At 30.8% G+C, this 15,421-nt stretch overlaps 1 protein-coding gene across 1 annotated transcript in view; it reads left to right on the forward strand.

Annotated features, from left to right (window-relative positions):
• The window catches only part of LOC140435031 (adhesion G protein-coupled receptor E3-like), a 799,910-nt gene that overhangs the window by 509,915 nt on the left and 274,574 nt on the right, over window positions 1-15,421 (forward strand). Inside the window, exon 3 of the mRNA XM_072523706.1 lies at window positions 804-909. Coding sequence (XP_072379807.1) covers window positions 804-909 — 106 coding nt within the window. The remainder of the gene's footprint in view (window positions 1-803; window positions 910-15,421) is intronic.

The following is a 15,421-nucleotide window of genomic DNA, read 5'->3' on the forward strand; positions in this document are numbered from 1 at the left end:
ATTATTAGCACAATTGTATACGTAACGTGTATTTGCACCCAGTTTTGATACAATTTTTGCGTAAAAAGATAAGTCCAATTTTGTCATATTTCTCCGCTACGTACGCTGGCATCGTTTCAAGATACCCTACCATGATTACGCACGAAGCAAATAGATAGAGCTCAAAATATTATGCTTTATAAAATTCCTGAATATAATTCTAATGTACAAACTGATCGCATAGGCTACGATAAAACTCAGGTGTGTGAGGTTTTTCGTTTACTTGGCTTACAACAGGAGGAATTCACCATATCACATGTTGTCGGAGATGGCAAAGTGTTCGGTTATCATCAAGCTAGATAGTCAAAGTTATATGTAAAGCTAACACGGTGAAATTTGCTCTTAAGTCTAGTATTAAAGTCTAGAAATACTGTTTACAAAATCTCTAAGGGTCAAACTAAGATAGAGCAAGACGCTTACAAGGCAGCTAAAAAGGAACTAGGTGAAAGAAAATCTGTTCCTACAGTTTGTGAAGTTAAACTAAAAAAAAACTAGTATCCTTCCCATTAACAGTTTTTTACCAAAATGTTTGAGGCATTCGTACAAAGATTTCCGAGACTTAAATTGTGGCTTATTTAAAATAAAAATAGTAACTGCATTAAGATGCCATAAGAAACTAGCATCAGAACAAAACATCCTTACATCATGTGAACTCAAATTATTCTTAAATAATAAACAATGTTTACATACTAAAACTCATAAGTAACACTCCATCAATAAGTTGAAACCTTAAACCGTTCTAATGTTGTCTTTTATTATTTCAGCCTGTTTTCCGATCTCCGGAATCTCTCCGGAACAACTCTTATGAACCTATTGGCCGCTCTCTTCATGACCCAACTGCTTTATGTCGTCGGAGTAGGTGGAGTGCCAGTAAGTATTGTACACTAAGAAAACATAATAAAATGATAACAATTTAAGCTCAATTTGCAGGAAATTATTTATTTCATAAATATTTGTGAGTTTAAAAATAATTTCATTAAAATGGTGTAATTTCAAATGATTTTTAAATATTTTGAGATATAGCAATAAATTTGAATTTTAAGCTTTAGTTTGACTAGTAATTATTGTATAATTATTAAATTCCAATTGTTAGGAGCTGCAATCTCAAAAGTGAAAATAGCTGTGATGATTACCAACCTCCTTAGAGGAGACGGTACCTAAAGAAGAAGAATTGTTAGGAAAACAAACTCATTTCTACTTTCGAGGGCGACGTGTAGTGTCTCTATTAAAGTAGTAATTACTTAGCTGCTTTATTTATTTCTTCTTCTTCTTCTTCTTCTTCTTCTTCTTCTTCTTCGTTTTCTTCTTCTTCTTCTTTTTATGTAGACATGACTCTGACTGTTTTTAATGTGCCTCCAGCAAGTTTTCATTTCATCGTTTTCGTAGTCCTTCTATTGATGAACCGTCTCTTGCAGTCCTTACTACTCTATTTGTTATCATTTGCCTTATATGATCGTTTGATTTCATCCTTTTATTTCTTACGCAGTCCTTGATGTTCTCCACCTTACACCTATGTCGTATATCTGTACTTCTCGCTCTGTCCCATATGTTATACCATCAATTTTTTTGGGTTCTTTTACCTCTGCTGTTTCTAACATTCTTTTTGTCCTCGCTGTGTCAGGTTTGATTTGATCCTCGCTGTGTCAGACATTATTGGTTTGATGACTGTGTTGTAAATTTAGCCTTTCATAGCTTTCCCAATATTTTTATTTCTCCATATTGTTTTATTTAGGCAACCTGCTGTTTGTTCTTTTCCCATTTGATATGCTTTTCAAGCTCTTACTTGTTCTATTATTTTATCCATAATCATGTTAAACAAAAGAGGACTCAGGGAATCTCCCTGTCTTATTTGATTGCCAGCTTCAATAGGGTCAGTTATTTTTTCTTCTACTTTTACTTTTATTGTGTTGTTTTGTTGTTTTGGTAGATATTTTCGATCGTTTTAATTATTACTAAAGGTATCTCTCTCGCGTACAATAAGTGGATAACGTCCTTTAACCCGGTCAAATGCCTTTCTTGGGACATCGAAACATAAATATGCCAGTTTGTTGTATTCTAAGGATTTCTCTTGCACTTGCCTCATTATAAATATAGCATCGGTGTATGATCTTCCAGACCTGAAACCTTGTTCTTTTGCTCGTATTATAATTTCATTCAGTTTATTTGTTATCACTTTGGTTGTTAATTTTAGTGTTGTGTTTAATAAATTAATTTCTCTGTAATTGTCCGGGTCCGATTTGTCTCCCTTTTTGAAGAGAGATATGGATGCTTAATCTCCATTCTAACTCTCCATTGTTCTATTATTTCTGGATTAGTTTTAGTAGTAGTTTGGTCAAATCTGGTCCTCCGTACTTTAAGAGTTCGTTCGGTATTCTGTTTTTTGTTATTGATTTTTTGTTTTTTAATTTCCTTAATGCTTCCTTTACCTCTTCCTCCTCAATACTTATTTTTTCGTTTGCAACATCTCTGGTGTTGGTAGTTCATTATCATCACATTTAGCAAATATGTCTTGAAAGTAGTCTGCTTATGTTTCCTTTTGGATGAGTTTCGTTTTTATTAGTTCGTTCATCTCTTTTCTTTGTCCTTTAATCATTCTCGTCGTATTCCATTCGTTTTGAGAAGCTTTGCCAGTGTTCACTCTTATTTGTTTAACTATTTATTTTATATAAATAATGGAATATATTCATTTTTTGAACAATAATATGTTTAAATTTAGTGCTTATAGTTAATATTTTTTTCATTGAAGCTGTTGTATATTCCATGGCAAATTATGCTGGCGGTTTTGTTAAAGTGCTCCTTTTATTAGTTTCTAATTATGGTTATGGTAGATCAGAGCAGTTCCCATTTGTGAGTCCTTAAGACACATGGACCTCCTCAGACGGATACATTGTATCACCCCTATCATACTGAATAGGCCCATAAGGATCTACTTTTCGGTGTTTCTGGGCTCGGGCTGCTCCGGCCTCCTATATCTGCAATAATCAGCAAAGGCTCCAAGTCTGAGCCTTACTGCCGTTCTGAACGTCTACTTCTTTAGTAACCTTGTAGCCTCACAAATGGTAACAAGTCTCTTTAAGGGTAACTACCTTATTTGTCTCGGTTACATAAAGACCGAATCTACGATATGCTACCTCTGATAGTCCAGTACAGGGCAATTTTATAAGATATATGAGGAAGTTTCCTCCTTCTCATTACAGAGATAGTACCGTGAGCCATCCATCAATTCAAGTGAATTAAGGTGCCACCTAAGTCTACAATGGCTGGTAAGCATACTGACCACCAGAGAGCATCTTCTACGGTCTAGAACGAGAAAGTGGGCTGTAAGATTTTTGAATGGTCCTACTATGTAGAGCCTAGCTTGTGTTATACCTTCACAACTGGTCTAGGAGTCCTGAAACCTCTTATTAAGTAATTTCTAATTAACTAGTTTAGGTAAAAAAAAGTACGATAATAAAAACAATCTGATGGATTCAGCATCAATTAAAGAAAACCGGTAAGACTTAAAAAATAAATACGCATTAACTAATTTTAATCCTTATTATGAATAATTTGAAACAAGCCGATAAGAATCTGAGTTGCCTTTTTTCTATTATTGTTGGGCCATTTTTAATTTTTAATATATTTTTCTTTAGCGTATTAATAGTATGCTACTAAGTTATGCGTTTTTAATTTTAAAACTGTCTAACTTAAGAAAGCGTGACCAATTTTTATCCTCGAGTAAGGTCTATAGAACTTGAACCTTGGAGTATATTTTAAAGCGTCTAATTAGACACATTACACTTTCTTTTTAGAACTTTCTCTAAAATAATAGATCTCAATATGACAGAAAGTTGGCTTGTCCGCTAGTTAATAACTTTAGGAATTAGAGAAAGTTCAACCATATATCACTGGTTAGAAGAGCTGGTAATTTCCTGAAGGAAGTACAGACACTTGTGTTTGGAGACCTAACTTCTCTTGCGATATAAGTTTATTGGTAAACTACAAGAACGAGAAAGTCATTATAATAGAAAGAAAGTAAAACGAATTTATTTGGCCGCTGATCTAAGCATAAAGAAATTACATGGCATGTACCTCACTCAATGCGACCCTGAACATAATGTAAACTTTTCGATATTTAGAAGGATATTCATTAATGATTTTAACATTGGGTTTTCTACTCCAGCATCAGATGTGTGCGCACAATGTACCAGACTTAAATTCAAAATTAGAACGGAAAATAACGAGGTAAAGAAAAGAGAGTTTCGAAATGAGTTAAGTATCCACCAAAAGAGGGCTAATGCATTTTAATAGTCCAAAAAAATTCCATTACATTCTGCTTTGATATACAGCAGGTGCAGCCTTTGCCCAAAACACCCATTAATGATGCGTTTTATGCACAGCAGATTAGCATGTATGTTTTTTGCTGCGTTGATAGCCAGTCCAAACATCCAACTTTTTTTACGTGGACACAAGATGAGGCAGGTAGAGGATCAATTGAAATAGGTTCTGCACTTGTAAATTACTTGGATTCTTTAGAGTACGATAATATTACGACACTTCGCCTCTTTTGCGACGGGTGCGGTGGACAAAACAAAAACTCCCATATTATTCATTCGCTGTACTTCTGGCTTAGTTTTAGAGCTCCAGTTCAAGTAACAGAAATATTACTTGTATTTACAGTCAGGGGCCATTCGTATTTGCCAGCAGACAGGGTATTTGAGAGAGTAGAAAAGCTTCTATGAAAAAAAACCACGATTCTCTCTAGAGAGAAATATTAAGAAATTTACAAACAAATTGGAGTTGTTAAAAAGATAGGCACTGATTGGAGATTGTTTAATATGAAAGAGCTTCAGGTTGGCTTAAAAAAAGTAAAAGCGCTAGCCGATACAAAGAAAATTGTAATAAAAAATTTAACAATGGCAAATTCATAAAAATACGTTCATTCCAAAACTAATATTTTACCAGTGGGTTGGAAAATTTTGAAAAACTTTTAAAACCAAAATTTTCCGATATTGAGTTAACCATCTCAGAAAAAGAATTGACTCGGGGTATCCCCGAAAAGAAAAAAAAATCCCTTAAACACTTACTAAATCAACAGTTCGATAAAGATTGGGAGAAATTACAAGAACTTGACTGGTACCGGGAATTGCTTAATGGCTTAATGGCAAAAGTTCAAATGAAAAGGATAAGGAGAAAGAGGAAGAGGAGACATGTGACTGCCTGGAATAGGAACCAACACTTCAGATTTAACTTGACTTTTTTACTTTTTTCAACTTGTTAAATAATAAAAATAATTTTCTACATTCTAGTTCGTTTATTTTCTTTTATTAACAATAAAAATATGGTGCTCTTGCAAATATCTTTCAGACAAAAACCGATAAATTTCGGTTTTCAAACAAAACCCGATAAATAAAAAAAAAATGACAAATAAAAACAGTTAAAAAAGATAATATATTAAAATTCTAGGATTTTATTACATGACTTACTACTACTATTTAATTCCAATATAATGTTTGTTTAAATTATTATGAGATTTTGCTGTATAAGTTTTTGGCATTTATCTCGAAATTGGAAAAAGTGGATATATCGGTTTTTGCATGTATGCTCCTCAGTTACAGAGTAACTACTGGAAATGTGGCCATGCTGTTTGCAATGAAAACATTCATTTTCTAGTGTTAAAAAAATCGATTGTTAATGTCATCATACGTTATCAATGGAATCGGGAATTGGAGTTATGAGTGGAGATATGTAAATATGTCGACGGAAACTAAGTACATGTTTGTATTCCGGATTGATGGTTCCTATTCGCAAAAATGACATTGATGAAGTTAGTTTTAGCCTTAAAGATAAAAGTTCTATCTCTATTATCTTACGTGGAATGGTAGGAGATACATTGGATATTAAGAGTCTTTCACTTAAAATAATTAGTCTACAGACTTGAATTTGTATATTGTTTACAGTGATCAAACCTCTTGTGATTCTTGATGAAAAAAGAATATATTTTGGACTAACCAGAGTACCTATCACTAACAAGCATTCTTCTAATTTGACATTATTGGGAGAATTGAAAACTATTGCTTAAAGTTTGGATGGATAGATTGGTTCTTGTTGTTTACCGGTAGCAGCTGAGTAAGATAAAGGTGGTTGTAAAGTAGATTGAGATAATTCATATTTATTCTCAGTAACATCAAATTTTATTTTTAATTACCATTTAATTTTCCTAAATGGGGACCTGTTTCGCTTCAGTTTTTGGTAATTCCCTTTGATGATAAAAGCTGGTGTCGAATTTATGTACTGTGTACATATGTACTCACAGATCTTATTTTTTCGATTCACAATGAACTAACACTATAACACTTTATGATGGTGCAGTGTTAGAATTTTACGAGTGTTATTACATGTAATTACAAATAATTACTATTTAAATGGGAATAAGCCACAATTAAAGGATAAAGTACGTTTATTGATCTTTCAATTTTCACATCGGAAATCGTTCTCAATCAAGGAAAACGATTTCTGGAGTGGAAACTGAAACGCCAAGAAATGTACTATAACCTTTAAATGTGGCTTATTCCCATTTAAATAGTAATTACTTTAAAATGACACAAGAAACTAGCTTTAGAACATTACTATGTAAATTTCACAATTTGACAGGATTGATTAAAAAGCGTCTATGCTTATTCTATATCGGCACCGGACTACAAAATCACAGAATTAAAATGGCATTTATCTCCAAGTTAAGACCGCGTCAGACTGAGTCAAACATGAGATTGATCCGAGTGTTGTAAGATGAGTTTAAGAACGATGTAGTAACGTTTTACAGTAATATTCTTGTTTATTTCAAAATAAATTGCATCCATTTTTAAAGTTCGCTCCACGTTGGAAAATTGTATGGGAGTGAATCTGTGAAATCATTACATATGTAAGATAATGAGTAAGAGAGAGACACAAGATTTTATATATAGATATTTTCTCTCTCTTCCTCTCTCAAATATAAAAATGTTCCTTTTGTATATATAATTTAATATTATATATATATATATATATATATATATATATATATATATATATATATATATATATATATGTATATATATAATAAAATTTTTATTAATATTATTATTTATGTGATATGTTTTGTATTATTTATTCAATGTTCATAATTATATTAGTCTTTTGTATTTCAAAATAATAATCTCGATAAATCACTGTATGATCCAGAACTGTCAATTTTGAAATACCTTTGTGTCATGTCCTCGGTAGTATAGTAGTATAGTAGTCAGTATCCCCGCCTGTCACGCGGGAGACCGGGGTTCGATTCCCAGTCGGGGAGGACTTTTTTAATATTATTACATGGTAAATTAAAAATGTAAGTAGAAAAGCTATGTATATTATTGTCATTTTTAAATACTTATGAATATTGCATTTTAATTTGTATTGTATTATTATATTGAATTATGTTGCACTGTATTTTAGTGTATTTTTTTATGTATATTATTGTTATTTTTAAGTTCTTATGAATATTGTATTTTAATTTGTATTGTATTATTATATTAATAACAAAATAAACAATGCATTTTACTGCAGAGTATGTGTTTAAAAAAATTTTGCATTCAACTTATTTTATACATATATGAAAATAAAAATATACATTTTCATCAAAATATTGATTCAATTCTTCATTTACTATACTCCTATTACAGGTCAAAAGTTGTTTTGACCTGTAAGTTGTTATTAATTCTGTTTCTCTTTCTGCTATGTCTTACCTATAGCATTACATATGTAATGATTGTGCAGATTGACTCCCAAATAAATTTGTAACGGCGAATGCGTGTATAGAAGTGTAACTTCCACCGGCAGTCCCACTGGACTGCCACACCCGTTTTTTTTTATATACAATTTGTCCATTTTTTAAATTTTTTTTTAATCTTTTATTTAATACTAGTTCTTAAACAGAAAACTAGAAAATAATTTACGATTTAATTAACATTTAATAGTTATTTAACCAACAAGTGTATTAATAAGGGCGATTAACAATTTATTGAGATATTTTAACGCGCTCGCTTCGCTCATGCTTTAATGTTCGAGATTGTTAATCGCCATTTTAATTCACGAGTTCGTTACAAAACTGTTCCGTTGACCGTACTTTTCAGAAATAAAGATGTCTTAGATTTATTTACTTAACGATAAACAACAATTTTTTCATCTCTCATTGACTTTATTCATAGTTTCCTTAGTGGTAGTTTTATTATAGTAAACATTAATATTTGAAATGGTACAATTACTGAAATTAAAGGAAGATATTGATAAATGATTATCTGCTGTATAACATTTTGACAAATTTATATTTAAGTCTTCTTGGACCTCTGTAAATTCTGTGATAGAAGAAGTTAAATTCTCGTGGAGTTAAATTAAACTCTTCGTCAATATCCATCCTTTGATTTTTCAAATACACTGAATTTTAAACAATAAAGTAAATAATGACATACAATGACAGTTAGTACTAACAGCGGCTACTTCATTTTAAATTAATTTTTTAGTGGAAATATAAATAGGTATATGTTTGGTTGCCTACACCACTGCCAAGGGTGGTCACTGCACTTGGTCACTGCCAATTACAGAGCGTTAAAATTAATTTAGGCAAGCAATGTATGTTGTGTTGCCTATAATGAAATCGTTCATTAATAGAAAATCATTCATTAATAGGGGTCATTAATCAATGATTTTGAGGGTGTTAAAATAGATCATAAATGGACGGTCGACGAAAAAAATATTATAGACTTTATGACTAAGAAATAAAAAAAAAATTATATTTATCTAGCAGAATTTCCAATATAAACTCTTTACTGTATGTTTTTCCAGTGTATCTAGAAAGAATTTACTTAAAACATTTAACAGCGCTAGATACTTAAGTTAAATCCTTAGGGATTACTGGAGAGCTTGGTACTTTAAAGTAACATAAGAAGATAAAGTTAAGCTACACAAATTTACATGTAAGAAGTTTTGGGATTGAAGTTCTTTGGGAACGAAAAAGTTAATTACCCTTGGGTCACTAAACTAATATTTTATAGTGATTAGTCCTTGTGGGTTAGAACATGCTCTCCTGCATTTAAAATGTTCAAACATTTTTAGAGATTTCACTCCTAACAACGACTATTAAATCTTTTATTTAAAATCCAATATAAAAATTTAATATAATCATTTTGACTTTTACCTCTTTAATAAATAATCCATTTTTTTAATAGGGACTCTTTACATATTTCATCACTTCCCACCATATTGCAAAATTATTATTTTCTGATATTGTGAAACTTTTTCTGATGTAAGTACCGTTCTTGTCTCTTGCCAGCACAGGCCCTTCTATCGTTGGTCGATGGGCATCATTTATGACTTCCGTTCTGAGATTTCATTTAATATACATATTTTGCTCACATTTTATCACACAGCATTAATGTTGGGTTTTATTATGAACACCTCATGATATTTCACTTTGCGATAATTTAAATTCCTGTGAATGTTTTTGAAGCGAACTTCTGTACTGGTGGTGTATTATTTTTTCTCTACAGTAAAATTCTGAGGCGAGCGTCACGAAACTAGCGCTACGAGAATCTGTCACGAGTACCGTCACGAAATAGCGGTTATTCACATCGATTCACTACTCTCGATCAATTCGTTTCTAGTCATTATATATTTATTCTAAGCAGATTTAAATTAAAAACTGCCTGACAAATAACTAACGAAATGCAGACATTATGTGACAAGTAAAAAATTAAATAAATATCTGCAAATAAAAAAATTGATTTGTAACGATTGTGAAAATTTCAGTTAATTAATAACAATATTAAATCATCTTTTTAAATTTTTATGATATTCCTTTTTATATAATAATTAAATTTACTAGTAAATACTTATACTTATAGTAGAAATACAAAGATTTCAAGATTTCTTAGTTCACAAAACCAAAATTTAGAGTTTTTGCTTTAATCTGTGCCTTAGATACAGACTGCTGTTAACGTCCACCCTTCAACTCCGTAAAGTAGCGTAGATAGTACGTAGCATTTCGTGGCGCGCCATCGGAGGTTAACGCTTAGATCTCTATAACATAATAAAATTGCATAAACCTCGTTATATAAAATATACAATCGATAGAATTATACGAGCACAAGGACATGATGTATTTAGACTCCCACCATGCCATCCAGATTTGAATCCCATTGCAATGGTTTGGGCAGCTTTGAAATCATATGTGGGAGCCAGAAATGTAAACTTTACATTTACGTCAATTCAGCAGCTGTCGAACAAATTTTTTTAAACCTTTCCTGTGGAGGAATGAAAAAAAATAACATACAAAGTCATCGCAAATGAAAGTGCATTGATATCAAAGGAGCCACTAATTGATGTAGTCGTAGATCGAATTGTTATTAATCAAGACGAAGATTTAGAGAGCGACGATTTACAATTAAATTCCGACAGCGATTCCGATGATATTTAAAAATAAAAACAGGTAGGTAAATCTGTTTTTATGAGCTTACTTCCACAACCATTCGAAACAATTTATTTTAACTAAATATCGCAATTCTCGGTATGAAACAAATTTAGCTTTCTAATTTAATAGACTTCCATTCATTCAACTCATTTTAATGATTATGACTAATAACTTTAGCAAATAACATATTTTATCAATTACCTCAAACACTTTCACTTTAATATTAGTGCTCTGATAATAAATATAATTATAAATTCATTACAGTAATCATGGAGTATTAATATTACAGTTCAATACCTCTAAAATAATATTCGATTAGGCAATACCGCATCAACAAACGTCTGTCGTGTCTGGTCGTGTTAAATCGTCACCGTTGCAGTTAAATCTGTTTATCTGTACCTGAATTTAAAATCGCCGGTTGCTTCAAGCTTTGTTTCTGGGAGAATGGTTCATTCTACACAAAAAATGTTTATAAACGTTTTTATTTAAAATTATATCAGCTACATTTTTTATTTGAAACATTTTTTTCTACGGCATACAGATACTTGGTAAATCGATTGTTTACGTTTTTCCCACTCTACCAGTGTTTATTTTATGGCAAACGAGGGGTAAAAGTAGTAAACTTTTTGCATCTTTTTTGGGATCCTAAAATTGACATTCTCAGCAAAATACAACTTGTTTGTATGATTTTTAGAGATTCAGTGTCATCTTCATACATTTAGGATGTATGTCCAAACTAAAATATCTTAATTAGAGTAATTGATAAATGTTTTTTTTTATTTAGAATAAACATATAATCCACATCAACCACGCAGGATTATTAGTGGAGTAATGGACACAAGAGTTCATTTTATTTACATTAAGTAGATATATATATATATATATATATATATATATATATATATATATATATATATATATATATATATATATATATATAAAAAGAAGTACTTGTGACTCGTTTGGAACAAATATATAACTGTTTTGGATGGGTTGGAGTTAATAAAAGGGCTATTGGTTAACTATTTTTTTATTCTCGAGCTTTCAATTGTGTTTACAATTATTATCAAGAGCTAAAAAAGACAAAATACAAGGTTGAACTAAAAAGAAAAAACAATTTTTGTTAACTTACCAAATAAAAATTAGTTTAGTAAGTAAAAAATTACTGCTAATACATCTTCAAAATATTTAATATAAAAATGTTTTAATCCAATAAATGTTTCTCCGAAAATTTTATAATTTTGAAAACATTTTTTTAATACAAAAATAATTGAATTTATAAATAAGTTCAAATAGCAACCAATTACAAAAAGCCTCAATGTCATAAATGCCAACATAAAATTTTTATTTTTGACAATATATTGCCAAAAGTAAAATTTCGTTTAAACATTCTTTTTTGTTTAGTAACAAAAAGAAGAAGATTTATTCACCGTTGACAGATGTCTGAAAGAATGTAACAGATATATGGAGAATTAAATATGACATTTTACAAGTTTTATATATAAATCATAAAGAAAGAATATAATTATAAATTTTGCTTAAATTTTGAATTTCTGATCTTTTGTGTAAACTATTATCACTTTTGCTAATACAAACCATTTCCAAAAAAGTCCTTTTAAATTTATTACTTTCACTACCTAAAATTTTAATGTTATCAAAATCTTATAACATATTTGTAAAATGTAATATTTAATTCTCCATATATCTGTTACATTCTTTCAGACATCTGTCAACGGTGAATAAATCTTCTTCTTTTTGTTACTAAACAAAAAAGAATGTTTAAACGAAATTTTACTTTTGGCAATATAATTGTCAAAAATAAAAATTTTATGTTGGCATTTATGACATTGAGGCTATTTGTAATTGGTTGCTATTTGAACTTATTTATAAATTCAATTATTTTTGTATTAAAAAAATGTTTTCAAAATTATAAAATTTTCGGAGAAACATTTATTGGATTAAAACATTTTTATATTAAATATTTTGAAGATGTATTAGCAGTAATTTTTTACTTACTAAACTAATTTTTATTTGGTAAGTTAACAAAAATTGTTTTTTCTTTTTAGTTCAACCTTGTATTTTGTCTTTTTTAGCTCTTGATAATAATTGTAAACACAATTGAAAGCTCAATAGCCCTTTTATTGACTCCAACCCATCCAAAACAGTTATATATATATATATATATATATATATATATATATATATATATATATAAACGTAAATCTCTTAAATAATTTATTACATGGTCAGTGTTATTTATGGTTAAAGTGGTTTTGATGTCATCTGAGATTCCATATTTTCTTCTTGTTTCTTCGTGGTACTGGCAGCCAATCAGAATATGCTTTACCATTAATGGGAGAGAACAGTTTCTGCAGGTTGGAGAATATTCTTTGTTGATTAAGAATTGATTGGTCAGTGCAGTGTGTCCATTCTTAGTCGGTTAGTTATTACTTGGTCCCTTCTATTGGATGGATTATTCAAGATGTTCTTCACAAGGGGATAAATCTCATATAGTTTGGTTCCTGAATCTTTTCAGTAGTCTTACCATATGTTTATACAGTGGTTTTTAATTAGGTTTTTGAGATCGAAGTACGGGTAATTTCTTAATTTTGTTGTGCATTGTGAGTTTATTCGACTTGTGTTTGCTAGGTTGTCCACTTTCTCTATTTCCAGCTATTCCTACATGCGACGGTACCCATATAAATGCTACTTCTTTTGGAGTTGATTGAATTATGTTTATTTCATTTTTTATAGCCCGAAATATTAGATTTGTAGTTTAGATTTGTTTTCAAGCTAATAGAGCATTTAATGAGTCAGTGATGATGACACATTTATTCTCACTACGCGTTTTGGAGAAAATTAAGGCTTCTAAAATGGCTGTGGTCTCGCCTGTGAGGATGCAGCAGTTTGTAGATATGGAAATAGTGTGAGTAGTGTGAGTGAGCTTTAGAGGCATCACTGAAAATTTGGAGAAAATTAGGATAATGAGATATCACTTCGGAGTACAAGTGTTTAATGAAAATCGAAATTGTAGTTGATTTGGAGTATTTTGTGAGGGTTAAGTCAATGGTAAGTGGTTGGATTGTCCATGCAGGAAAATGAAGACAAAGAATTAAAGGAGAAAGCTCGCCGATTAGTAGTTTTAACTGTTCATAATTGGTATAAAACCCATTTATGTTCCATTGCACTATACATGAATTAGTCATCCCTTGATTATCCTTCAACTAGTGATGATTCGTCAGTTTCGTCAGCTGAAGAAGGGTTAGGGTTTATTTTTTTCTTTAGTCGGGTGATATTATTTCTTAACCTAGAATTTTGTGTGTAACAATAAACAAAATTAAGGATCTGTATTAGTTCCTCTGGTTCATTGGAGTAATCTTTAGAAGTTAATTCAGGGTTATGAGAGTTTAAAACATTTTCCATAAAATCACATATTTCATTAAAATTTAGTATAAATGGAGGTGATAAACTACTTTCAATTTTGTCTTTGATGGATTCTAGGGAGTGAATGACATCTTTGCAAGAGGTTTTGGAAGAGGTTTTCGGTTTATTTTTTTGGTTTATATTGTTTTGGGGGCATTAAAAACGGATGAATCGGTTTTTGGGTTGTCTTCGTTAATTTCAGGAGATGATATGTTATGTCTTTGTAGCTGTTTAGAATTGACTGCATTATTTATGGTTATTGGTGTTTCTGGTGTCGTAGTATTTGCATTGTTATTTACAGCTGGTGCTGTTGTTTTGGAAGAAGAAGACGAAGTGGTTGGATTATCTTTAGACATGTTTTGGATGAAGTCAGTTTTTGTAGATTGATATATTTTATTATTAGGTTCATTAGGTTTAGATAATGACGATGTGGTTTGAGTTGAACCTGAGAGGGGAGTTAAAGGGGTATCATTAGGTTCATGAGGTTTAGATAATGATGATGTGGTTTGGGTTAAATATAAGAGGGTAGTTGAATTAGTTTCGTTTGAAATGTGAGCGAATTCTGATTGTTGATGACCAATGGTTTTACATTTGGAGCAACTAAATCCGTCTATGAGGAGAAATGCCCAGTAGGAAGTATTATCATGAGTTATGGTAAAAGAGTCAGGAATAGACATATTTTCCAGGAGTGTAATGAATGATTCCCTTATAAAGCGCAGAACATGACTGTACTCACTTTCAAACATACCTACTCGAAGAAAAGTCATTTTGTATGTTCATACAGTATGAATACCAAGTTTTTGTAATTCTTGTTCAATTATTTCATTCGGAATTGTAGGACATGCATTAGATATTAGAAGTCTCTGGGCTGGAGAAATTAATCTTCTTACTTCGGCTTGACATCCATTTATTTCGATATATTTATAAGAATGAAGAAAAACATCAACAGTGTTTTTTGAAGAGAGGTATATGCATATCCTATTGTTAGCAACTCTGGAAGCAGAAAATACATTAATTGTACCCACTAGTGATCCAACAGCTACGACGTAATCATGGATTTTTGTACCTTCATTGCTGGAAATGACTATTGCTTGATGTTTTGTTGGATGTACAAAATAATTTCCGACATCTGAGTAACTGTGTTTAGTGGAGTTGTGTGTAGTATTATAGTTGTACGAAGTCATTTTATTAATTTTCTTCATCAGAAGTTGAGCCGGTCCTGTGGCCGGTCCAAAAAACTGGTCAAGACTCAACTGGAATTTTTGTTATCTCTTTACGTAGGTATTATTTTGTTGTTGTTACAAAAGTAATACAAAAAAAAATGCTACTCACTTGAGATAATATTGTCAGCACTAACTAATGCACTTAAATTTGTAGTAGTGGTATAAAATATTAAATTAAGATTTGTTTTTACCATTTAAAATGACTATATTTAGGGACAGCTGATAACGTGGTAGATTTTATCGCTATCAGGGCCGAACTCTATTGATAAAT

This window comes from Diabrotica undecimpunctata, chromosome 2, assembly GCF_040954645.1.
Source record: "Diabrotica undecimpunctata isolate CICGRU chromosome 2, icDiaUnde3, whole genome shotgun sequence".
Classification (NCBI taxonomy): Eukaryota; Metazoa; Arthropoda; class Insecta; order Coleoptera; family Chrysomelidae; genus Diabrotica; species Diabrotica undecimpunctata.